We start from the raw sequence: 25,037 nt of genomic DNA, 5'->3' as shown, positions 1-25,037 counted from the left end.
TTAAAAAAAAAAAAAAGCCCCTTAGGCCTAGAAAAATACAATACAGCTTTGTTCAATCTGTGGGAAGGATCTGCCCCAGCTGGGCCAGTTCAGCCCCTTCCACAAAAACACTGCTCAAATTTCCCTCTCAGCCCTTTCATCATTATCATATGATTATGTCTTGTCTCCCCAAACACACAGGAAGCCACTAGCCAATGTCCTTCCATCCCCCAGTATACCTAGCACAGTGCTTTTGGCATGAAAGTTGCTCAACATTTGTCCCAGATGAGAACTTATCAGATGACACATTTGCACTCTCAATAGGGATCAACAGTCTGATGCCTCCTCAGGTGAAACTGCTCCAGAATGTACTAGATTTATTTGCTCAGAAGCTCGGCTCTGTGCACATTCTGAAACACTCTTCTGTTTTGAGTTGGCTGACTTTAGAAAGGGGCCACATTTCTGCTTCTTGTTTCAGAAGTGTGTCTTTTGAAGACATGCTAGAACTAAAATTCTGTTACCAGCAGGATTACTGGAGCAACAGTAACAATAACTGCTGTTTATTGAGGACTTACTATGTGCTAAGAGCTAATCCTCATAATGTTTTTGAAAAAACGAGGCTCAGAGATGTCCCATGCCTTACTCAAGGGCTGTTAATCAATGGCTAACAGGATTCCAATCCAGGTCCATCTGATTTCAAAGCCCACAAACCTGAAAGGCCAAAAGGGATGCTGCTGGCTCCTTGAATGACCCGAGAGAGATGTGGGGCAGAATGGTGGGGGTGGAGTGGGGTGTGTGGTGTGTGTGTGTGTGTGTGTGTGTGTTCCCTGGTATCAAAGGTGGGACCAGAGCATAAGTAACTGCAAAGCAGTCCTTGGGGGACTTGATAAGTATTCATTCACAGATAAGGGCCTACAAAATACACGTAGTAGGGATCATCATCCCCACTTTACAGAGAAGAACATCGAGGCTAACAGAGGTTCAGTGCCTCATCCAAGGTCACTTGTCAAGTGAGGAGCAGCAGGCAGCTTCTATGTCCTCTGCCCCTGTTGTGGCCTCTGGGTATCTGCCACACAAATGGCTTCTACTACCAACTGATTCTGCAACCCTGGGAAAGTGAGGTCCTTTCTCGTCTTGATTTCTTCATCTGGAAAATAAGGGGCTCATAGAAGATGATCTCCTCAAGGCTCTTTTAGCCTTGATATTATGAAGGGCTCATGCAGAAACTGCGTGAAACATAGGCTTGAGCAGGGGGCAACATCTGTTGTATGTTCACCAGGGGCTAGCAGCCTCACACACATGGCCTTTTTAATCCTCAACAACCCTGAGATAGGTACTATTTTATCACTCCCGTTTTATAGATGAGGAATCTGAGACTTCAACAGGCCAAAAAACTCGCCCAATGTCACCCCACCAAGAACAGTTGAGCTAGATGTGCTGGTGCCAGGCAAACTTCAGGCTCTTTCCATGATATCAGCTTTCTCCCCCCAATACTGGGTAGTTGGGTGGGGGCACAGGCCAGCTTCTTTCCCAGCTGCCCCAAAGCCCCACTGCACAGCACTCTAACATCTCATCACACAGTCTAACAGGAACTCTGCAGCTTCAGGCTTGCGCTGTTAGGCAGGGGAGACCCCCTGCTTCCTTTCCACAGGCGGAGGGGCAGGTGTGCACTTCTTATCAAATGTTCTTTTTCTTCCTTAGTTTTATTGGCAAATGTTCTTGAGCATACACTGTCCTAAGCCCTGTGCCAAGGGTTGGGGAAACAGAAAAATAAGGTGATGGTCTACGGGGGGAGACAGGTAAGTGTGTACAGAGTGATAAGTGCAGAGATGGGGGAAGTACAGGTCGCTGGAGACTGAGAAGGGAGGGCCGCCCTGGACCAATCAGGGAAGCCAAGCCCTGCCTGTGCCCAGAGTGGAGCCCAAACAAAAGCCTAGGCTAAACGCGTGGCCCAGCCAGCCTCCCTCTCACAGGAGGCCACTAGTTGTGGTGCAAAGAGCACTGGGTCAGAAGACCAGGGTCCAGACCCAGTGCTGCCACTGGAGAGCAGGGAGAGTGACCTTGGGCAATTCCCATCCATTCTCAGGCCTCCTTTGCCCCACCTATATATATTGTTCGGGGTTGAGTAGCAAGGGTCTGCGCAGCCAGGGCCTTTGGAGATCCTCCATTGCTCTTCCTATGTTCCCTCCCCCCTCCTCCCCACCGAGAACTTCCTGAGGGGGCAGGTGCCTCTCCTAGAAGCTCAGTGGTGCTATCTCACATTCACCGCAAAGGCCAGAAGGGGCCACTCCTGCCCTCTGCTCACTCCCACTCTTCAGGGCCCAGGACCTTCCCTCCCCATTCACCCACCTTTCACTCTCTGCCTAGAGCCAGGTATCCACTAAAACAAAGACCCTGAGCATACCTTTCCCATCTCCCCCATTCTTGCCCAGAGCTCTACTGGCCAGGTCTAGGTCTTCTTGCCCGTGCCTCAACCCCATAGATTCCAAGCCGGAGTCACTGTGCAACCCCCTGCACGCCCTACGCACACCGCCCCAACCCCGCCCGGCTCTCACCGCGCCGCAGCCGCAGCCACAGCCGCAACGTCCCCGGTGCGGGGCCCGGGGCCCCCCAGCAGCCGCCGCGCCGCCGCAGAGATGCTGCACAGTCGTGTAGCCATGTTGGAGCGGAGATGGTTGGCGGAAGGCCTCGCCCCCGAACTCCCCGGCGGAGGAGGGGCGTACATAAGCACCGCCCCCTCCGGCTTGCTTGCCTCCCTCTGCACGCCGCCAGGTGGGCGTTGTGGCGATGCATCACCCCCAACTTGGTAGACGGTGGGCGGAAGTTGGGATTCTTGTCCTCTGAGCAACTGCCGTTCTGCTGCTGCTTTACTCTGTGACCTTAAGCAAGCCCTTTGCCCACTTTGGGCCTCAGTGTCCACCTCGGAAAAATGGGATCCTTGAGCTATGATAACAGGGATTCTTAACTAGGCATTGAAGGATGAGGGACAGGTTGGACTCCCGCATGGGATGGTAGCTAAGCCCACGCATAACTAAGATTGTAACACAGCATCTTGAGCTTGGAGGCCACGGAGCTGCTGATGGGCAACCAGATGGCGACTGGCGCCCTCCACAACTAAGAGTGGAGAACAACAACTTGGCTGGTCCTTCTCCCCAATTCCCCAACACTGTTCCCCTCCCCCAATTCCCCAATTAAAAAAAAATGAAGGGCAGGGGGTCAGTAAGCCCCCTGAAATTGTGCCTTTTTCTGAGGAGGAGGGGTCCACAGTCTGTGCTTATCACATTATCAAAGAAACGACTCCCTCCCCCAACAATTTAAGACAGGAGGATAAAAGATGCTTTCTCTCCATCATCTCCTTTTCTCTTTCCATCCCCCTTTACCATCGCTGCCTGGGCCACCTAGGACCTTACACTGTCCTCCTGCCCTGCCTGGCTCTTTTGCCTGCCCTCCAAACTAATCCCTTCTCAGCTCATAATCCCCCACCCCAGATCACAGACCTCAGCAGGGTCCGAGACCCTGTAAGCATCACAGGGTGGACCAGGAGCCTATTCCTTCCCAAGGGACATGCATGGAGGCACACCCTTCCAAAAGAATGTTTATTTGCTAACCCGTACTCCCTCCTGGTATGCTTGGGGTGGGAGAGTGGAGCGTAGGCTTTAATTTTGTGATTCCTTCAGCAAATATCGAGTCTGCCTATCTAGCACCTGTGCTAGGCTGTAAGGGACCAAAGGTGGGCAGGACAACGCCCAGCCCTTTTGGGATGTAAGTCCTGACAGAGACCAAAATCAAATCAGCACTAACTTTGAGCCCCTCCAGGGCAGACACCTTAGACCCCTCTCCCCTCACCTCTCCTGCCTGACACAAAATATTTGCTGAGTAAGTGAAAAATATACACAAAGATATTTTTGTCAATTGCAATAGAGGCTATGAAGACGTATGGGGAGCTATGAGTACTTATAACAGGGAGGAAGAGAAAACGGGAGGTCGTATATAGACTTTGAGGGTCAGTAATGACTTCTATAAGAAAGTGAGGCTCAAACTATGATTTGTTCCTGTGTTTTCTAAAGTTGACACAATGAACATGTATTATATGTGTGATTTATTTATAAAGGAAACTGTATGTCTTCATGATAAATGGAAAACTTGCTTGAATCAATTGTATAAACAGGTAGAATCATCAAAATAAATGCAATGAAAACAACACTTTGGCTTTTGCCTTGAAGCTCAGGCAGAAGGCTGTGAGCCTGAGGCCTGTTCTCTGTGTTAACAAAGGAAAGCACAGAGAGGGGTTAGAGACACAGCTGGGCCCAGCGTCTCCTTGGGGTTATCAGAGGAACCGAAAGGGAGTGAGCTCCTCATTCTGGAAGTCAGTGTGATTGGAAGGTCCCAGGCACAGCCACTCAGGAAAAACCCAGACAGGTATATGGAGGTGCACCAATGTCATGTGGTGAAGCTGCCCTTCTGTTAGGCTCTGAGTGTGTCAGGTGTGGAGAGGTGGAAGTGACCACATCCACTGGGCCTCACCAGAGACCTGACCTTGGACCTAAGCTTTAAAGGATAAGTAGGGAGATTTTGCCAGGAGAAGGGAGCAGGGCAAGGAGAACCTTAGGCAGAGGAAGCAATGTGTGCACAGCATGTAAACAGGCTGCTGGGAAGAAATGAGTTCAAATTGTTCAGCAAAATCAAATATAATTAAAGGGCAGAATCATGTGGAGGCATAATGGGTACAAGGAATACATTTCTAACAATGGCGTGGGCAGCCTTGATGACCTGTCCCTGGGTATGCCAAGAGAGGCTCCATAGCAACTCATTGGCCATGTGATAGAGGGTATTTGGCAATGGAGCCACAGGAAGCTAGGACCCATGGAAGAGGGGCCAGCCCTCCAGGTCTAAGTTGAGAGTCATCCCCCAATTCTTGGTGTTCCTGGCTGCCTCTGCCAGGGAGAATGTGGGAAGTCTGAACTACGGCTTCCTTGTGCTGGTCTAGGCATTTCCAAAAAGGGTTCTCCCATCTCCTCCTACTTAAGTTGGGCAGGAGGATTAAATAGGTGGTTCCAGAAGCACACTCCCAGCCCTGACCCGGAGAGATGGGTGATAGGTCCCCTCCCCGTGCCGTATGACCATAGTGTGACAGCTCCCTGGAAGTGCAGTTTTTTTGTTTTGTTTTGTTTTTAAGATTTTATTGGGAAATTGGGGGAGGGGAACAGTGTTGGGGAATTGGGGAAGGGAAACAGCCAAGTTGTTGTCCTTCAATCTTAGTTGTGGAGGGCGCAGCTAGCTCAGCTCCAAGTCCAGTCACGCCGCTCAGCTGTGTTCAATTAGTTGCGAGTGGGCGTAGCCACCATCCCATGCAGGAGTTGAACCAGCAGCCTCATTGTTAAGAGCGCATGCCCTATTCACTGAGCCACCCAGGTGGCAGCTCAGCTCAAGTTGCCGAGTTCAGTCTTTAGTTGCAGCAGGTGTAGCCCACCATCTTGAACAGGCAACCTTATTAGGAGCACGTGCTCTTACCAGCTCAGCCATCCTGCCACCCATTGGCAGCTCAGCTTGGGTGCAGCTCACTGGCCCATGTGGGAATCGAACCAGCGATCCTGTTGCTCAGAGCTCACACTCTTGAGCAAGCTCTTAACCAATTGAGCCACTCGGCCGGCCCTGGAAGTGCAGCTTTGAGAACCCCACCCCTACCCCAGCTAGGGTGACCAACTCATTCCAGTTTACCCCAGATTGTCTCAGTTTTAGCATTAAGTTCCCCATCCAAGGAAACACCTTTGTCCCGGGGAGATCAGGTGGCTTGGTCATCCTAATTGTGGCCCTATCCCTCTCCCAAGGACACACAGCCACTCTATCCCAGAATCTTTTCCTTGCTTAACTAACTCCATATAACCCTGCTTGAAAGAGTAGGGCAGGGAGCTCTCTTGGTGGCACTCAGTGACATGTAATGCCAGTTAACTGAACAGCTGGTATGAATGGGTTTCTGCCCCATGGACTGTGCATTCTGGGCAGCAAACCAGATAGATGTTAGACAATTTCACAAATAAGGAATTAGACTATTTCCAATTACTGTGGAACAAATTATCTCCAAATTTAGCAGCTTGAAACAATAAACATTTATTATTTCACACAGTTTTAAATGGGTCAGTACTTCAGGCTAGCTGTGCTGCTTCTGGCTTAGGGTCTCTCACAACGTCACAGTCAAGATGCTGGCATGGGCTATGAGGGCTTGACTGGAGCTGTGGGGTTTGCTTCCAAGGTGGAGTGCTCACACACCTGGCAAGAGAGTGCTGGTTGTTGGCCGGGGGCCTCAGTTCCTTGTCACATCGGTTTCTCCAGGCACTGCTTGGGTGTCTTCACCATGTAGCAGCTGGCTTCCCCCAGAATGAGTGATCCAAGAGAAAGTACGGTAGAAACTTCAAGAACTTTTATAATGTGGCCTTGGAAGTCATGCTCTGTCATTTCTGCATATCTCATTGGTTATACATTGTTAGCCCTGCTCAGTGTGGAAGGGGGCTTTACAAGGGTGTGAATACCAACATGCAAGAGTCATGGGGGTCACGCTGGAGGCCGGCTACCGTAATTAGGCTTTGCACTAGGCCCAACTTAATTATAGGGGTTGCACTCAGTGCTTCAAGCAATCTTTAATGAGCGGGCCTCCCCAGCCCCATCTTCTTCTGTCCTAGGATTTCTCCCTCCTTTTCCTCTCTGAGATCCCTTCCTGTCTACCACTGAATCTGTGACATCTCTTTCTCCTGAGCCTGTCCATCCCTCCCCTCTCTGCAGGGAGCTGACCCATCTCTTCTCCTCCCTCCCTTCCTTCCCAAAGCTGCCCTCATGGAATCTGCCTTCATAACTCATTGCCAACGCCTGTTGCCCAATTTGTGAAATGGAATGAGAGGAGCCAAGGACAAAGACAGATGGGCAGCACCAGGCGGAGAGGAGCAGGCAGGTTCATAAGTGTAAAATATGGACAAATCTGCCATCATCTATTCTCTGGGACAAATAGATCATCACCGAATGGGCTGCAGAAGAGCAAAGAAACAAATTACCCAGCTGTGGCAGTGTCACCCGTTCCTTATTGATGGGCTTTATTCTCGGGCCAAACTGCTCTCAGAATTTCATCCCCCAGCTCCTATGGGACCCCAACTAGGAGTGACAGGGACAAGAAAGCTTTTTGTCTCAACTGGGGCATGAGCCACACTGCCAAGTTGCAGTCTTTCTGTGGTATGCATCACATGCAGATATGAATTATGGAACTTGGATGCAGTGCCACATAAAAACATTTACAAAGTGCCATTCCATGGATAAATTGGAAATCATACAAATGGAAAACATTTTAACTCGTTAGGTATGGAACAATTTCAAAGCTGTGGGGATGAAAGAATTATGAACTGTGTTTACTCTACTCCCACAAGGCGGCGCCACTGTAGCAGGGAAACGAACGACCACAGTGCGTCATTATGGAGCAAATCACACTGTTGCTATGGACTCTAGCAATTGCTTCTTTTGGCTATTGAGCTGTTATTTTGCCATTCGCTATCATCATAAACCACTTTAAAAAGCTATAACAACCCCATCATTCACCCATTCACGAAGTAGAGATGCTAGTGCTGAAAACACGCCCCCTTTTGAGTGGATATTGGACTTAATAAAACATCACGAGGAAGACTGAACCCCTTCCGTGACAGGTGGTGTTGTTAATTTAGGAGAGCGCCAGCAGGTAGAGATAATGCTGCAAAGATACAAAACAGTATCAAAAGCAAAAAGACGGCAAAATGGTTGTAGATTTATGAGCTGTGCAAACGCATTTCATCACCTACTTTACATTCATTCCTGTGGGGAAAATGGGGTTTTGGAATACAAACTTTTGAATCATGTGAAGTTTACAGAAGGCATCCTTCCTGAAAAATAGGGCTTTCCTGGACCTCTCCAGCTATCCTGGCATAAATATAGCTCCTGGAACCTGTGGAAGGGGAGTGTTGTGGGTTGAATTGTGTCCTGTGAAATAATAGGAAACATATATTTAGTGTCTGCCTCTGGTTCTGGCACAGAGTTCCTAAAACCCTTGTAATTTCCTAAGTGATAAGAGCACTAGGAGCCCTCTTTGTTTAAATATTTGGTCTTTGACCCTGGCTCCTGACACAGGGTTCCTAAATCACTTAGAATTTCCTGGGTGATAGCAACATCATTTGTTCTAATGAGGAAATGCTTGATGGGCTACTGGATGGGGGCTGGTTACAAGAAAGACCAAGCCATCATTAGGAGCTTGGAACTTTTAGCCCCATCCCCCATCCACCTAGAAGGGGGTAGGAGGTGGGGAGTGACTGAAAATTAAATTAATAATCGATTATGCCTGTATAGTGAAGTCTCCATAAAAATCCCAAAAGTGGGGGCAACCGGTTAGCTCAGGTGGTTAGAGCGCAGGCTCATAACACCAAGGTTGCCAGTTAGATTCCCACATGGGCCAAGGAGCTGCGCCCTCCACAACTAGATTGAAGATAACTACTTGACTTGGAGCTGATGGGTCCTGGAAAAACACATTGTTCCCCAGTAAAATTTCTTTAAAAAAAACAAACACACGCAAAAGTGGGGTGACGGGTTAGCTCAGTTGGTTAGAGCATGGTGCTGATAACACCAAGGTTACCGGTTTGATCCCCGCATGGGCCACTGTGAGCTATGCCCTCCTTAAAAGAGTCAACTATGCCATTGTAGCATGAAAGCAATGTGTAACCAATGACTATGGTGTTCCCCAATAAAATTAAAGATCAATGCCAACTCCCGCCCCCCAAAAAAATCCAAAAAGTATTGAATTCAGAGAGCTTCCAGGTTGGTAAACACATTCACGTGCTTGGAAAGTGGTGCACTGCCACTCCACAGAGAAGTTCCTGCTCCCCAGACCGTTCCAGACCTTGTTCTAGGTATCTCTTCATTTGGCTGTTCATCTGTATCCTTTGTTATATAAGAACCCCAACAAACCCAAGTGTTTCCCTGAGTTCTGCCAGCCGTTTGAGTAAATTATCAAATTCCAGGAGGAGGTCACAGGAACCCCAATTTATAGCCAGTTGGTCAGAAGGACAGGTGACAACCTGGACCTGAAATTGGCATCTGAAGTAGGGGGAGGCAGTCTTGTGGAACTGAGCCCTTAACATGTGGGATCTGCACTAACTTGAGTTGTGTCAGAATTGAATTGAATTATAGGACATGCACCTGGTGTTGCAGAGCATTGCTTGGTGTGGAAAACCCATGCATTTGGTGTCAGAAGTTTTGTGAGTGTGAGAGTAAAGGAGAAACACAGGAGTGTTTTTTCCATACATGTCCCCTAAAAGAGAGATATTTAAGTCCTAACCCCAGTACCTCAGATTGTATGACCTTGTTTGGAAATATACTGTCTTTACAGAGGTAATCAAGTTAAAATGAGGTTATTAGAGTGGGCCTAATCCAACATGACAGATGTCCTTATTAAAAAGGGAAATCTGGACACAAAAAGAGACATATCCAGAAGTAGGACAATGTGAAGACACACAGGGAGGAGAGAGAAGACCATGTGAAGATTGGAGTGATGCTGCCACAAGCCAATGAACATCTGGGGATACCAGCAGCAGGAAAAGGCAAAGAAGGATCCTTCCTTACAGGTTTCAGGGGGAGCATGGCCCTGCGGGCACCTTGATCTCAGATTTCTAGGCTCCAGAGCTGTGAGATGCTAAATTTCTGTTGTTTTAAGCCACTTAGTGGGTGGTATTTTGTTATGTCAGCCTTGGAAACAACTACAGAATGTCAGCTCAAGAACCAAAGTATCTACCACAGTAAGGGATACAGAAACAGCATCAAATTGCAAATTAGGCATGAGCATGAATTTTAGGCCAGAAAACAGTCATTTTTCAGTGCCTGCTTATAGACAAGGCTCTTTGTTACCTGCAGCAAACTGTCCTTGGAAGACCATGGGCCCAGAGCCAGGGACATAGGTTTAGGATCCAGGCTCTATCTCTATTAGGCTATGTGGACTTTGGTCAGTTACTAGTTTTGGGCACCTTAGTTTTCTTAACTGTCAAATGAGCATAATAACCTTCTTAATCATGAGAATTAAATGAGAATGTATGTGTCTGAAAATGAGCACTCAGTAAAAGTTCAATAAATGCATGCTTTTAGGTTTTGCTAGTTGCAATTCCATTTCCTATTCTCTCCATTTTAAGTGATGATGAAATGGAGGCCCATACATGGTAAAAAAAATCTTTTCCAGGTCATACAGCACCTTGGACATAGAGAGTGCTCAATAAACATTAATTTATATTTAAAATGGGCTCTTAAACATATCATATCATTTATTATTATACCCATTTTTACAGGTGAAGTAACTGAGGCTCAGAGAAGCTAAGTTGTCCAAGGTCACAGAAAGGTAGACATTCCAACGCAGGTCTGCCTGCCTCTAGCACTCACTGCAACTGACATCCTGGGCAAATTCAAAGATCTTCAATTCCAGGGCTGAATGGAACAGGATGAATACTAGTGATTTCCTAAGGTGTTCTAGGTTCTTTCCCACTGTTATTTCAGATAGGAGTTGTTGCCTGCAGCCTGCTTTCATTTAGGCTCAGTGCCTCAGGATAGCATTTTGGAACACATCTTGGCCATGGCCTCAGAAGTCTTAGGTCCCAGGTCAACTGAGCCAGGTAATGTTGAATGAGTCAAGTCACCTTCCTGAGCCTCAGGCTGCAAACAGGCTAGAACCTCTTAGTTTGCTTGGTTTCTATATCCATCCTCCTCCCAAAAGAATGTGGTGCAGCTTAGGAAAATACATCTAGAATAACAGTCCCATTATGGGAAAACTTATAAGACAAACCTGAACTGAACAGATACTTGGCCAATATTCATTAAAAGTGTCAAGGTGAAAAATAAGGAAAGACTGAGGAATTATTATAGACTGCAGAAGACAAAAGAGAAATAACCAAATGTTATGTGGAAACCTAGATAGGATCTTGGAACAGAAAAGAACAGTAGTGGAAACACTGGTGAAATTTGAATAAGATCTTTACTTTAGCCAATAGTAGTATTTCAATGTTAATTTCCTGGTTCTGATTATTCTATTATGATTAAGTAAGATGTTAACATTTGGGGAAGCTGAGTGAAGGATATAGAGAAACTACTAGTTTTTCAAACTTTGTCTAATTTTAGTTCAAAATAAAAGTTTAAAAATTATGTATGTAAGAAATACTTTGTTGGGGCCGGCCAAGTGGCTCAGTTGGTTAAGAGTTGGCTTGGGGGTGCGAGCTCTGAGCAGCAGGGCCGCCAGTTCGGTTGCCACATGGACCAGTGACACTGCGCCCTCTACAGCTAAGATGGTGAACAACAGCTCGACCTGGAGCTGGGCTGCTGTGAGTGGCCAGCGACAGTGTAGGCTACAGCCCCTGCTGCAGTGGGCTGCTGTGAGCTACCGTGAGCGGCTGGCAGCCAGTGAGAGCTGCCGTGAGCTGCCGTCCAATGGCTGGTGACTGACTGCCTCAGCCGGGAAGAGCACAATGATCATAATACCAGCATGGGCCAGTGAAATGGAGTCCTCCACAACTAGACTGAAGAACGAAAAAGGACAGCAACTTGTCTGTTCCCCTTCCCCAAGTCCCCAACGCTGTTCCCCTCCCCCAATTCCCCAATAAAATCTTAAAAAAAAAATGAAATACTTTGTAATATAAAGTATTGACCTAAGAAAAACAAATAAACAAAAAAGCCTTTATGTAAGGGATCCATAACTATATAAAAAGAAATACAGCTAGTGCAATAAATAAACAGTATGTGGGTGGGGGAAGTTACTGCAAAGTGAGGAATAAGGGCAGGAAAAATAAGTTGAAGCCAAAGATAAAGCAAGAGCAGGTACAATTGCCAGAGGCTAAATTCAAATTTGTCTCTGGGCTTTCTAACAGAAAATTTCAAGAAGGAAACAAGATTGGTTATATGGTTCACAGCATATTAAGAGAGAGAGAAAACCCCCCCCCCAAACATTTACATCCATGCATGGGATCCTATGCAGCCCTTAGAAAATTATATTATAGAATATTTAATGATATGGAAAAATATTCATAACAAATTAATTAATGAAAAATTAACAAATCATAAAACAATGTGTACTATATAAAAGCAGTGGGCCGGTGGATTATGCAAATTAAAATTGGTTTTTCTTTCTGCTTGTATCAGGTTTCTATTGCTGTGTAACAAATTATCACAATTTTACTGGCAATTCCATTTATCTCATGGATCTGGAATGAGTCTGGAATCCAGGGTCTGAGTTGCAGGCATGGCCTAGCATTATCTTCTGCTCAGGGTTTCAAAGGACTTAAATCAAGGTGTCAGCCATACCACAGTTCTCATTGGAAGCTCAGGAGCCTCTTCCTAGCTCATTCAGGTTATTGGCAGAATCCGCTGCTTGTGGTTGTAGGACTGAAGTCCATTTTCTTGCTATCCGGTGGGGATTACTCTCTGCTCCCAGAGGCCACCCAGAGTTCCTTGCTATGTGACCCCATAGGCAGTTCACAACATGGACGCTTGCTTTCTTCTAAGCCAGCAGGAGCTCATCTCTCTGACTCCCTCCACCTCTGTTTTTTTTGATCCCCTTTTAAGAGCCACCTGATTAGGTAAGTCCCACTCAGGATAATTTCCCTTTACATTTGCCAAAATTCCTTTTGCCATACAAAGTAACATAGTCACAGAATAATATCCCATCATATCCATAGGTCTTGTCCACACCCAAAGGGGAGAATTATACAAAGCTGTAGGCCATTGGGGGACATTTTAGAATTATGCCTACCACACTGCTGGGTTTTGATTTTTTTTAAGATTTTTATTGGGGAATTGGGGGATGAGAACAGCGCTGGGGAATCGGGGAAGGGGAACAGACAAGTTGCTGTCGTTTTGGTTTTCAGTCTAGTTGTGGGGGACATTGCTTCACTGGCCCAAGTTGGCACCATCATTGCGCTCTTCCCGGGCGAGGCACATCAGTCGCCGGCTTCTGGACGGCTGCTTACAGCTGCTTGAGGGCCGCTCACGCTGGCTGCTTGCTACACACGGTATCCCATGGCAACCCACTGCAGCTTGGCAATCCAGCTCCAGGTTGAGCTGTTGTTCAGCATCTTAACTGTAGAGGGCAGCGTCACTGGCCCTCATATGTGGGATCCGAGCCAGGGCCCTCTGGCATCCCAAGCCAGTTCTTAACCAACGTGCCACTCGGCCGGCCCTTGATTTCTTTTTTATAATACATATGGATTACTTGTAAAATAAGGAGAAACACAATAAAAACTTATTTAGAAAATAAAAAGCAAACAAGTCTCCCATGAGTACTGGAATGTGAGAGATTTCTCTCGTGGGTCTCCATAGAAAAGACACTGTGTGAAGTTTTGCCAGCGAAATATCTACAGTAAAGATAGTCAGAGTTCCTCAGAGCTGTTCCTTATAACATCTTCAGTACAGGACAATGGCTTCATTCCAACGTGCAGTAAAGTTAACTCCACAAGTGGCCAAAAACGACAAAGTCCAGTTTTTGGCAAAGGCGTCACAATTCACATGTACATCTAGGATAAGTTGATTTAATCAGTGGGATGAGTTGATTTAATGTGGGGTTCATAGATGTGCTTTGGACAAGTTTTCCATGAACCTCCTAAAACCATATGGAAAATTTTGTGCGTGTATGCATTCCTTTGAGTGGATCTGCTGGTTTCATCAGATTCTCTCTAGAGTGTTTTTGACTCAAAAAATTTAAAGAAATGTCTTTATCTTGGCATTATTGATACTTTGGGCTGGATAATTCTTTGTTGTGGAAGGTTGTCCTGTGCATTGTGAGAGGTTTAAGAACATCCTTAGCCTTTACCCATAGAAGACAGGAGCACCCCTTAGTTGTGACAACCAATAAAAATCTCCAAACATTGCCAAATATCCCTTGGAAAGAAGTGACCTAATTTTGAGAACCACGGATCTTCTGGAAGAATGGAGGAACAAAATATAAGTCAGGTGACATCTGGATTAAAATAGCCCTGGATGAAAATTACATCTCTACCAGTCATGGTCTTGAGTAAATTACCTCATTTTAGCCTTAGCTAGTTTCCTCATGTTTAAACTAGGGATATAATACTTACCAAATAGGGTTTTGATAAATATCAAAGGAAATAAAGTATGCAAAACACTTTGCAGAGTGCCTCATATGACAAGCACTTAATATATGATAGCTATTAATATTGTTCCTATAATTGAGACCATAAGTATTATTCATATCCTTACTTATTCATTCAAAAGATATTTATTACCTGGTATCTATGTGCCAGATCTTTTTTAAGGAGCTCTATCTGAATCATTCCTTCTCAAATCCTTATCTTGTAGGTACTATCACCATCTCTGTTTATTCTTTATGAATGGTGCTTTTAATGCCAGCATAATATTCCATCACTATTTTTATTCCTGGCCTTGGCCTTCCTTCTGACATCCAGACCTGGATGTCTTCCTAGGAACATTTAAACTTGGCGTGTAGGCCAGTTAGCCCAGTGCCTAACAACTAGTAAGCTTTCTATAAAAACGAGCTATTGGGCCGGCCGAGTGGCTCAGTTGGTTAAGAGCTCGCTCAAGAGTTTGAGCTCTGAGCAACAGCGGTTCGAGTCCAGCCCGAGCTGAGCAGCCGCTGAGCTGCCAACAGGTAGCAGGATGGCTCAGCTTAAAAAAAAACAAAAAAAACCCCAAAAAAACAAAAAAAAACAAAAAAAACCGAGCTATTACTGGCCATCAGTGTCATTTTTAGCCCAATTTCTGATCCACCTCCACTTGTTACCAGGTCACTATTTTCTGTCAGCAGTCTTGGCTCTGGGTTAAAGAAAGTCCTGATTTTTGTCCTGGTGGGGAGCCCGTAGGAGAATCCAGCCTGGTTCTCCCACCTGAGGGGAAAAACTGAAGCAATGAAAATGAAGACAATCCCTACCTCCCCACCCCCCACCCCCCAGCCCATACTTTCCTGAACAGTTTGGTGGGGAGAATTTGCTAGCAGTAGACAGGACATAAAGTTCCCATACAGTAGCCTCTCTGGGTGTGCCAGCTGGGGCCTGGCTGGTGCTTCAAGGCACCACAGGGACCCATGGGGAAGAGCTGGATTTATGCTATTAGTATTGTCTTAGCAACAGTGTCTGCTGAATGCTGTCGTTCTTGGGGCTACAACAGGGAGCAATTTGGCAAACATAACCTCAGAGAAGCAGGCAGTGCAGTGGTAATACCAGCAGGCTTTGGATGGAATAGACCTGGGTTCCAGTCCCAGCTTCACCTTTCACCATCTGGTTGATAGCCAACCAGTGTTTCTGTCATGTTAAGCCTATTTCCTCCTCTGCAGTGACGGTTAACATTTATTGAGTGCTTACTGTTCAGTTAAAACGCAGGAAATTGTCTCTATTCAACATGTAAGAGGTATTTAAAATAGGATTTATTTTTTAAATATAGAAAGTTGTACTTCCTCACCTCATATACACTCGTTATAAGCTTTGATGACATTAAAAAAAAAGATTTTATTGGGGAATTGGGGAAGAGAAACAGACAAGTTGCTGTCCTTTTGTTCTTCAGTCTACTTGTGGAGGACGTTGCTTCACTGGCCCAAGTTGGTATTATCATTGCGCTCTTCCCGGGTGAGGCAGTCGCTCACTGGCCATTGGACAGCCGCTCACGGCAGCTCACAAAAGCTCAAGCCTGCTGCCGGCCAACCCCACTGTAGCCTACGCCGTCGCCAGAGACTCACGGCAGCCCAGCTCCAGGTCAAGCTGTTGTTCACCATCTTAGCTGTAGAGGGCACAGCGTCACTGGCCCACATGTGGGATCAGAACTGGGGTCCTGCTGCTCAGAGCTGGCACCCCAAGCCATCTCCTAACGATCCTGCTATTCAGCTGGCCCTAAGCTTTGATGACATTTAGAAAACAAATAATACACGTATATGGTTCGAAACAAATCATGAGTACAAAGTGAGAAATGTTTTCATTTTGACCGTTTTACTAAAAGCAGCAATTTCCTATGATTCAACCCAGTATGTGCCAGCCACCATTCTAAAGCTTTGTAACACGCTTAAATTTCTCAAAACCTCCATGAAGTAGGTACATTTATCCCCTCCTCAGTAGTAATTAATATTTCTCCTAAAGAGAAGCACAAGGATCTGAGGGAGCGTGCCAACAATCGAAGCAACCGCCACAAGTGATTTATAAAAGTTTTGAGAATCATAGGTCAGTATATATGTAATTATTAAGTGCCAAACAGGATTATCCCCCGGGTGTCCGAAACACGACCCCCTGGGGCGTCATACTCGGCACGTACTTGATCTGAAGGGCAGTCCCTCACTGGACCTGGGAGAAACCCGACTCCCGTAACCTGAGGCCAGCCTCAACGTGGTTTCCCAGGAAAGGCGCGCCGGGATCCGCCGCCTCAACCAGTCTTGTTAGAGTAGGCGTACCCCTTACTAACAAAGCGATCGGAGCGACTGCCTCTATAGCCAGTCAACTCCGAGCCCAGGCCCGCGCCTCCAGTTAGGGCGGAACTTCCAATTGGTGGACTCCTGGTGAAGAAGGCGGGACGGAGAATGAAAGTCCCGCCTCACTCGGAGTTCTAAGCCAATTGTTGTGTCTAAGCGGTAGCCGCCGGTTAGGTTGCGCTGTGAGTTGTGATCTCGGGGGCCTGAGGGCGGGGCAGGGAGCAGGCCGGGGGCTGCGGGGAGGGGACGCTTTCCGCGGGCGCGCGGAGCGAGGACGGTGACAGCCACGCGCGCACGTGCGCGCCTGGCTGCAGCGCGGCCCCGACACCTCCGTCAGCGGCTGAGAGGCGCGCGGGATCTGGGCCGCAGCCGTCTAGGGGCCCCGTCCCCGGGTGACCCCAGCGTCCTCCACCCGAGTCCTGGAGCTCCGGGCCGAGTCCGCCCCGTCGGTCCCCGCTCGCGTTCCCTTCCTACGGCCGTAAGGGCTCGCCCCCAACTCCTCCTTTCGGCTCCCGGGGCAGGGTCCTCGCGGCCCATGCTGGCTGCTGGTGGCCCGCGCCGCTCAGACAGCTCCCAGGCTGGCCGGCCGGCCACCATGGTGGCCCTGAGGCCTGTGCAGCTCCTCCAGGGGGGCTAACAGTCCCAAAGCGCAGGCCTCGGGACGCGAGGGTCCCGGGCCTGAGCCCCGCATCATGGCCGGGGCCATCGCTTCCCGCATGAGCTTCAGCTCGCTCAAGAGGAAGCAGCCCAAGACGTTCACCGTGCGGATCGTCACCATGGACGCCGAGATGGAGTTCAATTGCGAGGTAATCAGCTGGCAGCCCCGACGGGCTGCGGCTAGGGGAGCCTGGCGGAATTTCTGCTCGCCTGGCCCTCGTGCGGGTCTGTCACCGCCCCTGTCGCTGTGACAGTCGAGGTGGAAACTTGAGGGATTCTACTTATATCATCTCTGGGCATAGATAGAGATGGCTAGAACCGGAAGAAACCATCTAGGCCCAAATCCTCATATTAAAAATAAATTGCTGCCTTTTTCAGTAGGGCTTTGGGTTTGGAAGCACTTCCTTAAAGTTTTCATTCATTGTTACTGCAAGAGGCTGGAAGTATCTGTGGTAGCAATTCTGGTTTTCAGTGTCAGGCTTAAGCTTCAGCTCTATAGAGTTTTTACTTCGCTAGATAATATTATGTACCCCAGGTATTAAAAAGCATCTCGTTTTATTGGAAAGTCTATACTTGTTTCCTTTTTCCAAAATTTAAATTTTCTGGAAAAAAACTCTTTGAGGAAAGAGATGGTGTGTCTTGTACTTACATTTTCCATAGTTTTTATCATGATGATAACAGTTATCATTTGTTGAATACTTTCTAAGTGCCAGACATTCATATATTCTCACAACAACCCAATGAGACAGGTACCCCAAATCATATATCTAGTAAATGGCAAAGTGGGGTGTTGAATCAAGCTCTTAGTTAATACAGTACTGCCTTCTCAAGTAATATAAGCTCTTGCTATTCAAAGTGTGGTCTGTGGACCAGCAGTATTGGCAGCAGTGACCTAAGTCAGGGGTTGGCAAACTTTTTCTGTAAAGGGCCACATACCATGTTTCCCCGAAAATAAGAATGGGTATTATATTAATTTTTGCTCCAAAAGATGCATTTTATTTATTCATGTACAAAAATCTACATTTATTCAAATACAGTCACTTTTGGCTGACTGTCTTAACTGGGGCTTATTTCGGGGTAGGGCTTATTTTATGAGCACCCTGAAAATCATGCTAGGGCTTAATTTCCAATTAGGTTTTATTTTCGGGGAAACACGGTAGTAAATATTTTCAGCTTTACAGGCCATAAGGTTTCAGTTGCAACTACTTAACTCTTCAGCTGTACCATTGTAGTGCCATTGTAGCCCAAAAGCCACTATAGACAGGATTAATTTCCAGCATGACAGTGTGAGGAGCTCCACTGTTTCTTCATAAAACTGGTAAAAATTATTTATAAAAAACCCAACAATTTACACACTCTGGAAATGGTCCTAAGGGCAAACATTAAGTGAAGAAACATTTATTCTAGAAAATACATAAAAATTGGATAAGGAAGGCAAGAGTTTATGGCATTTGACCAATACCACCCTCCCTGCTCCCAGCTCAGCAAGGTAGAGATTCTACTTCAGACTGCTGCAACTCAGAACACAGGGCTCCCTCTCTACCTAGCTCCTAGTCAGAAGGCTTTCTTCCCAGGAGGAGCAGGACTTCAGTGCTTCTCATTCTGCACAGGGTTATTTGTTGCTGAAACTGAGTGAAGTTGAAAGATGGGAGCTTCTTTCTTCCACCCAGCTCCTACTTATAGACTGGAGGCTGCACCCTGGGCGTGGCACACTGAGAATACTGGGTCCCATTTACTCTTGGCCCACCCTCATCCTGTGAGAAGGTGGTTCCAGCCTGGAGAGGCAAATGGAGAAGACCTCAGGCATATATGTCCCTCTCCCCACTTACACTAAGGGCTCAGATTTTGCCTGGAGGGAGAAGCAGGCCTTAAAAACCTTAGCTACTAATCTGTTTCCAAAGGTTGTGGCTTCATTTGTTACAGAGTATGGAGAAGTTTATGCCTATGGGTACTCAAGAACAGTGGAGGTTTTGGTGAAAGGCATTTGGGAGGGGATTTGTGGATTGAATGAATATGCGACCTAGACTATAGGCCAGCTAGTTTGCAGGAGAGAATGGGGGAATAAGACAGCTAGGAAAAGCCCTTCTGGGGTCAGAAGAAATATCAAACGTGAAACTCAAAAATTGTCCCCTCAAAAGAGGCACCTTTTGATTGGATTACTTTGTAGAGCAATTTATACCCCAGAGCATTGTTGAAAATAATAGAACAATATACCACAATTAGTGGAGTTTAACAGCTGGGTGTGATTAGGAAAAGAGAAAGTCCTACTAAAACCTATGCGCATATCTAAAGGTGGCCTTCCTGAGGGGGACATCATAGGCCTTATAACTGTGTTAGGGAAGTAGATTTCACTAAAACAGCTCAGTCAGTCTTCAAATAAATGAGCAAATAACAATAACAAGCCCTAAAGAGGGGGCACCAGTCCCCAGGGTTGATATATTATATTACCGAAAATGTCTAGTTTCCAACAAAATTATGAGGTATGCAAAGAAACAGGGAAGTATGACCCATACAGTGGAAAAAAGCTAGCAACAGAAATTGCTTGTGAGAGCAACCAGATGTCAGATTTAATGAAAAGGTTTCAAAGTAGCCTTTATAAATATGTTCACAGAGCTAAAAGAAAGCATGATTAAGGAAGGAAAGGAAGGTATAATGACATTTTTTGCATCAAATAGAGAATATCAATAAAGAGATAGGAATTATAAAAAAAACCAAATTAAAATTCTGGAGTTGGAAAGTACAATGACTGAAAAAATTCACTAGAGGGATCGGCCAAGTGGCTCAGTTGGTTAAGAGTTAGCTTGGGAGTGTGAGCTCTGAGCTGCAGGGCTGCCGGTTCGGTTCTCATATAGGCCAGTGATGCTGCGCCCTCTACAGCTAAGATGGTGAACCTGGAGCTGGGCTGCGGTGAGTGGCTGGCGATGGTGTAGGCTGTAGTGGGACTGCAGTGGGCTGTCTGAGCTGCCGTGAACTGCCATGAGCGGCTGTGAGTGGCTGTGATTGGCTGTCCAATGGCCGGCGACCAGCTGCCTCAGCCGGGAAGAGTACAATGATCATAATACCAACATGGGCCAATGAAGCTGTGTCCTCCACAACTAGACAGAAGAACAAAAGGACAGCAACTTGTCTGTTCCCCTTCCCTGATACCCCAATGCTGTTCCCCTCCCTCAATTCCCCAATAAAATCTTAAAAAAAAAAATTCACTAGAGGGGACCAAAGTATATTCAAACTGGCGGAAGAAAGAATTAGCATACTTGAAGATAGAATGATAGAGATTATACAAGCTGAAGAGTAGAGAGGGGGGAAAAAATGAAGAAGAATGTATAGAGCTGCAGAGAAATGTGATAGATTGTCAAATGCAGCAGCATGCACAGTGGGAATACCAGAAGGAGAAGAGAGGAAAAAAAATATTAAAAAAAATAATGACTGAAACTTTATAAATTTATTGAAAAACAATAACCTAAACATTCAGGAAGCTCAGTGAACTCCAAGGAGGATAAATACAAAGAGATTCACAAACAGACACACATATTAAAAATGCTGATGGGCCGGCCGAGTGGCGCGATGGTTAAGAACTCGCTTGGGATGCCAGAGGGCCCCGGTTCGGATCCCACATATGAGGGCCAGTGACACTGCCCTCTACAGCTAAGATGCTGAACAACGGCTCAACCTGGAGCTGGGCTGCTGTGTGTCGCTGGCGACGGCGTGGGCTGCAGTCCCTGTGGCAGTGGGTTGCCATGGGCTACCATGTGTAGCCAGCAGCCAGCGTGAGCGGCCAGCAGCCGCAGTGAGCGGCCGTCCAGAAGCCGGTGACTGATCTGCCTCACCCGGGAAGAGCGCAATGATGGTGCCAACTTGGGCCAGTGAAGCAACATCCTCCACAACTAGACTGAAGAACAAAAGGACAGCAACTTGTCTGTCCCCCTTCCCCCAATTCCCCAGCACTGTTCCCATCCCCCCAATTCACCAATAAAAATCTTTAAAAAAAAATGCTGAAAGTCAAAGAAGAGAAAATCTTGAAAGGAGCAAGAGAAAAATAACTCCACACTTACAAGGGAACCCCAATAAGATTAACAGCTGACTTCTTCAAAGTGCTCAAAGAAAAAAACCGTGTCAAACGAGAATCCTATATCCAACACAGCTGGATATAAATGAAAAGGACGTTTCAAAAATGAAGGTGAAATAAAGACTTTCTTGGATAAACAAAAACTGAGAAAATATGTTGCTCAAAGACCCTCCTTACAAGAAATACTAAAGGAAGTTCTTCAGGCTAAAAGCAAGTGACCTCAGTTAGTAATTTAACCCTCTGTCGGGCGCAATGCAAAAGTTATGAGTTCGGGTGTAACGCATCTACTAGATGCGTGTATGACATTTATTTATTTAAATTGAAAATGAATGAAAATAACGTGTAAGCATGCTTATTATTTATTCAGAATGAAATTTTAATTTGCCACAAAGTAAAAACTATGTTTTTAATAAATTCAGTATAAAAATCAACAGAAACTCAAAACAATCTGTGAGATCTGTTGCGCCTGACGGAGGGTTAAATCCACATTAAAAAAAAAAGCACCAATAAAGGTAAGTATATAATTATAAAAGAGAACATAAATGCATAGTTTTCTCCTTTCTTCTCTTAACAGGTTTAAACAGCAATTGTGTAAAATATATATATCATATATACTGTTGGGACTATAACTTAGAAATGTAATATATGTGTACTATACTTGCCAATAACAGCACAAAGGACATGGGTGTGAGCATAGCTGTAATGGGCTAAGGAAATGACTATAGATGGTAAAGTGATAACTTTAACAATGTATTGTCAGGTTTCTAACTTTAATAGGTGTAATATATATAACACTAATACTATAAAAAGGGGGAAGGGAATGAAGCTATATAGGAGTAACATTTCTATATAACACTGGAATTAAGCTAGTATAAGTCTGAAGCTGATTCTGATAAGTCAAGATTACATGGTGAATCCTAGAGTAACCACTAAAAAATTAAATCTTTAAAAATATAGCGGAGGGCTGGCCATGTGGCTCAGTTGGTTAAGAGCTTGCCCAAGAGTGTGAGCTCTGACCAACAGAGTCACTGGTTCGAGTTCCACATGGGCCAGTGACCCTGCACCCCGAGCTGAGCTGCCACTGAACTGCCAACAGGTGGCAGGATGGCTCAGCTGGTGAGAGCACGTGCTCCTAACAACAAGACTGCCCATTTGAATGGTGGGCTACGCCCACCCACAACTAAAGAATGAACTCAGCACCTTGAGCTGAGCTGCTGCTGGGGTGGCTCAGGGGATAGAGCGTGAGCTCTTAACAACGAGGCTGCTGGTTTGACTCCCACATGGAATGGTGGCTATGCCCACCTGAAACTAATTGAACAGAACACCTTGGGCTGAGCAGTGCAACTGGACTTGGAGCTGAGCTTGCTGCCCTCCACAACTAAGATTGAAAGACAACAACTTGGCTGTTTCCCTTCCTCAATTCCCCAACACTGTTCCCCTGCCCTAGTCCCCCAATAAAATCTGAAAAAAAAAAAATTGGGTCGTCGGAAAAGTCATGATGCATGTTTGTAACAGATGGCACTAGTTCATTCTTGGAAGTACTAGAGTCATTCGCATCTATGTTATTACTATGTTATTTGACAGCTGACAGTTCTAGCTTCATTCTAAAAAAAAATTGAACGATTTGGTTGAGTTTGGAGATTTTACAACAATTTGAAGATGGAAGACCAAACGGTGCATTTTTGCCATATTTTACTGTTTTACATTCATAAAGGGAAGAATGTGCATCAAGTTTGTGAAAAGTTGCATAAAGTTTATGGTGACAATGCTCTACAAGAATGTCAGTGCCAATGATGGTTCACGTAATTCTGTGCTGGTGATTTTGATCTCAACAACGCTCCTCGGTCAGGGAGGCCCACCGAGGTTGATGACAACAAAATAAAGGCATTGATTGAGTCACACCCACGTTACATGACACGAGAGATTGCAGGAACATTGAACATCCATTAGTCAAGTGTTCACAACCACCTGAAGAAGCTGGGATACGTAAGCAAGCTCGATATTTAGGTTCTGCATGGACTCAAGTTCATTTGACGGCGTGTATAAACATCTGCAATATGCTCATTAAACGTGAGGAAAATGAACCTTTTTTGAAGTGACTGATAACTGGGGATGAGAAGTGGATTGTTTACAACAATGTGGTGCACAAAAGATCTTGGTCCCGACATGACGTTTTGCTTCAAATGACATCGAAAGCAGATATTCATTAGAGGAAGGTTATGCTCTCAGTGTGATGGGATTTTAAAGGTGTTGTGTTTTTCGAGCTCCTACCAAGGAACCAAACAATCAATTTGAATGTGTACTATCAGCAATTGGACAGTTTGAACAAATCCATCATCCAGAAACGTTCAGAGCTTGCTAATTGTAAAGGAGTTGTGTTCCATCACAACGCAAGACCACACACAAGTTTGATCACCTGTCAAAAATGATTGGAGCTTGGATGGGATGTGTTGCCACACCCACCATACTCACCTGACCTTGTGCCATCAGACTTCCACTTGTTTCTCTCTCTTCAAAACTTGCATGGTATAACGTTGGATTCAGATGAGGCTGTAAATCAGTACCTTGTTCAGTTTTTTGCAAATAAAGACAGGTCCTTCATTGAATGAGGAATTATGAGGCTCACTGAAAGATGGCAAAAGGTTATCAAACAAAATGGGCAATATATCATTGATTGATCTTTGTTCTTTATATAAATAAATTACCTTTGAAAAACATAAACAAAATACGTCATGACTTTTCCGACAACCCAATATAGTGGAAAAAAGCAAAAATATAGTGGAAAAAATGATTTAAGAATTTTAAATGCTTCATTAGAAAATATTCAATTAATGCAAATTGATTGCATTAATTTATAAAGGAGGAATAGAGAAACAAACAAAAAACCATGTAACACATAGGAAACAAAAATAAAAATGGCAGTTATACACCGAATAATTAGGTAACTTACATGAAATGAACATATTGCTAGAAAGACACCACTACCAAAATTTATTCAAGAAGAGACAATCTAAATAGACCTATAACAACTAAAGAGAGTAAATTAGTTATAAAAATACTACCCATGATGAAAAGCTCAGGCTTTCCTCACTGGAGGCCCACATGGCTTCACCACTGAATTCTACCAAACGTTTAAAGAACAATTAATGCCAACTTTTCACAAGCTCTTCTAAGAAAAATAGAAGTCATGGTGCCATTTTCCAGCTCATTTTATGAGGCTGGCATTACTCTGATAGCAAAACCAGGCACAGATAACACAAGAAAACTAGAAACCAATCTCATGAATATGGAAGCAAAAATCTGTAACAAAAATACTAGAAAACTGAATCCAGCAACATATGAAAAGAATTATATGCCATAACCAAGTGACATTTATACCAGGAATGCAAGATTGATTTAACATTCCAAAATCAATTAATGTGTATTATACCAGAACAACAGAATAAAAACCAAAAATTACATGATCTCAATAGATGGAGAAAAAGCACTTGACAAAATCCAACATTTATCATTTCACGATAAAAACACTCAACAAAATAAGAATATTTCTCCACCTGATAAAGAACGTCTGCGAAAAACCCACAGCTAATATCATACTTTATAGTGAAACACTGGATGCTTACCCCCTAAGATTAGGAACGAGCAAGAATGTCCACTTTCACCATTTTTATTCAACATTGTACTGGAGGTTCTAGCCAGGACAATTAGGCAAGAAAATGAAATAATAGACATCCATATTAGAAAGGAAGAAGTAAAGCTATCTTTATTTGCTGACTACATGATCTTGTATACAGATTCTAAAGAATTCACTAAAAAACCTATTAGAGGGGGCCGGCCGAGTGGCTCAGTTGGTTAAGAGTTCGCTCAAGAGTTTGAGCT

General features: G+C 45.2%; 2 protein-coding genes across 3 annotated transcripts in view; one reads left to right on the top strand and one right to left on the bottom strand.

Moving 5' to 3' along the window:
* The window catches only part of NIPSNAP1 (nipsnap homolog 1), a 16,966-nt gene extending 14,288 nt beyond the window's left edge, over window positions 1–2,678 (bottom strand). The window contains exon 1 of the mRNA XM_019643239.1: window positions 2,535–2,678. Within this exon, the coding sequence (XP_019498784.1) occupies window positions 2,535–2,638 (104 nt within the window). The 5' untranslated portion in view covers window positions 2,639–2,678. The remainder of the gene's footprint in view (window positions 1–2,534) is intronic.
* Window positions 2,679–16,642: 13,964 nt separating this feature from the next.
* The window catches only part of NF2 (NF2, moesin-ezrin-radixin like (MERLIN) tumor suppressor), an 81,454-nt gene continuing 73,059 nt past the window's right edge, over window positions 16,643–25,037 (top strand). For both annotated transcript variants that reach the window (XM_019643157.1, XM_019643158.1), the window contains exon 1: window positions 16,643–17,241. In XM_019643157.1, coding sequence (XP_019498702.1) covers window positions 17,128–17,241 — 114 coding nt within the window. In that variant the 5' untranslated portion in view covers window positions 16,643–17,127. The remainder of the gene's footprint in view (window positions 17,242–25,037) is intronic.

Source organism: Hipposideros armiger, unplaced genomic scaffold, assembly GCF_001890085.2.
Source record: "Hipposideros armiger isolate ML-2016 unplaced genomic scaffold, ASM189008v1 scaffold_75, whole genome shotgun sequence".
In the NCBI taxonomy this organism is placed as follows: Eukaryota; Metazoa; Chordata; class Mammalia; order Chiroptera; family Hipposideridae; genus Hipposideros; species Hipposideros armiger.
Note: the sequence above shows the minus strand (reverse complement) of the source record. Positions and strands in the feature narration are given on the sequence as shown.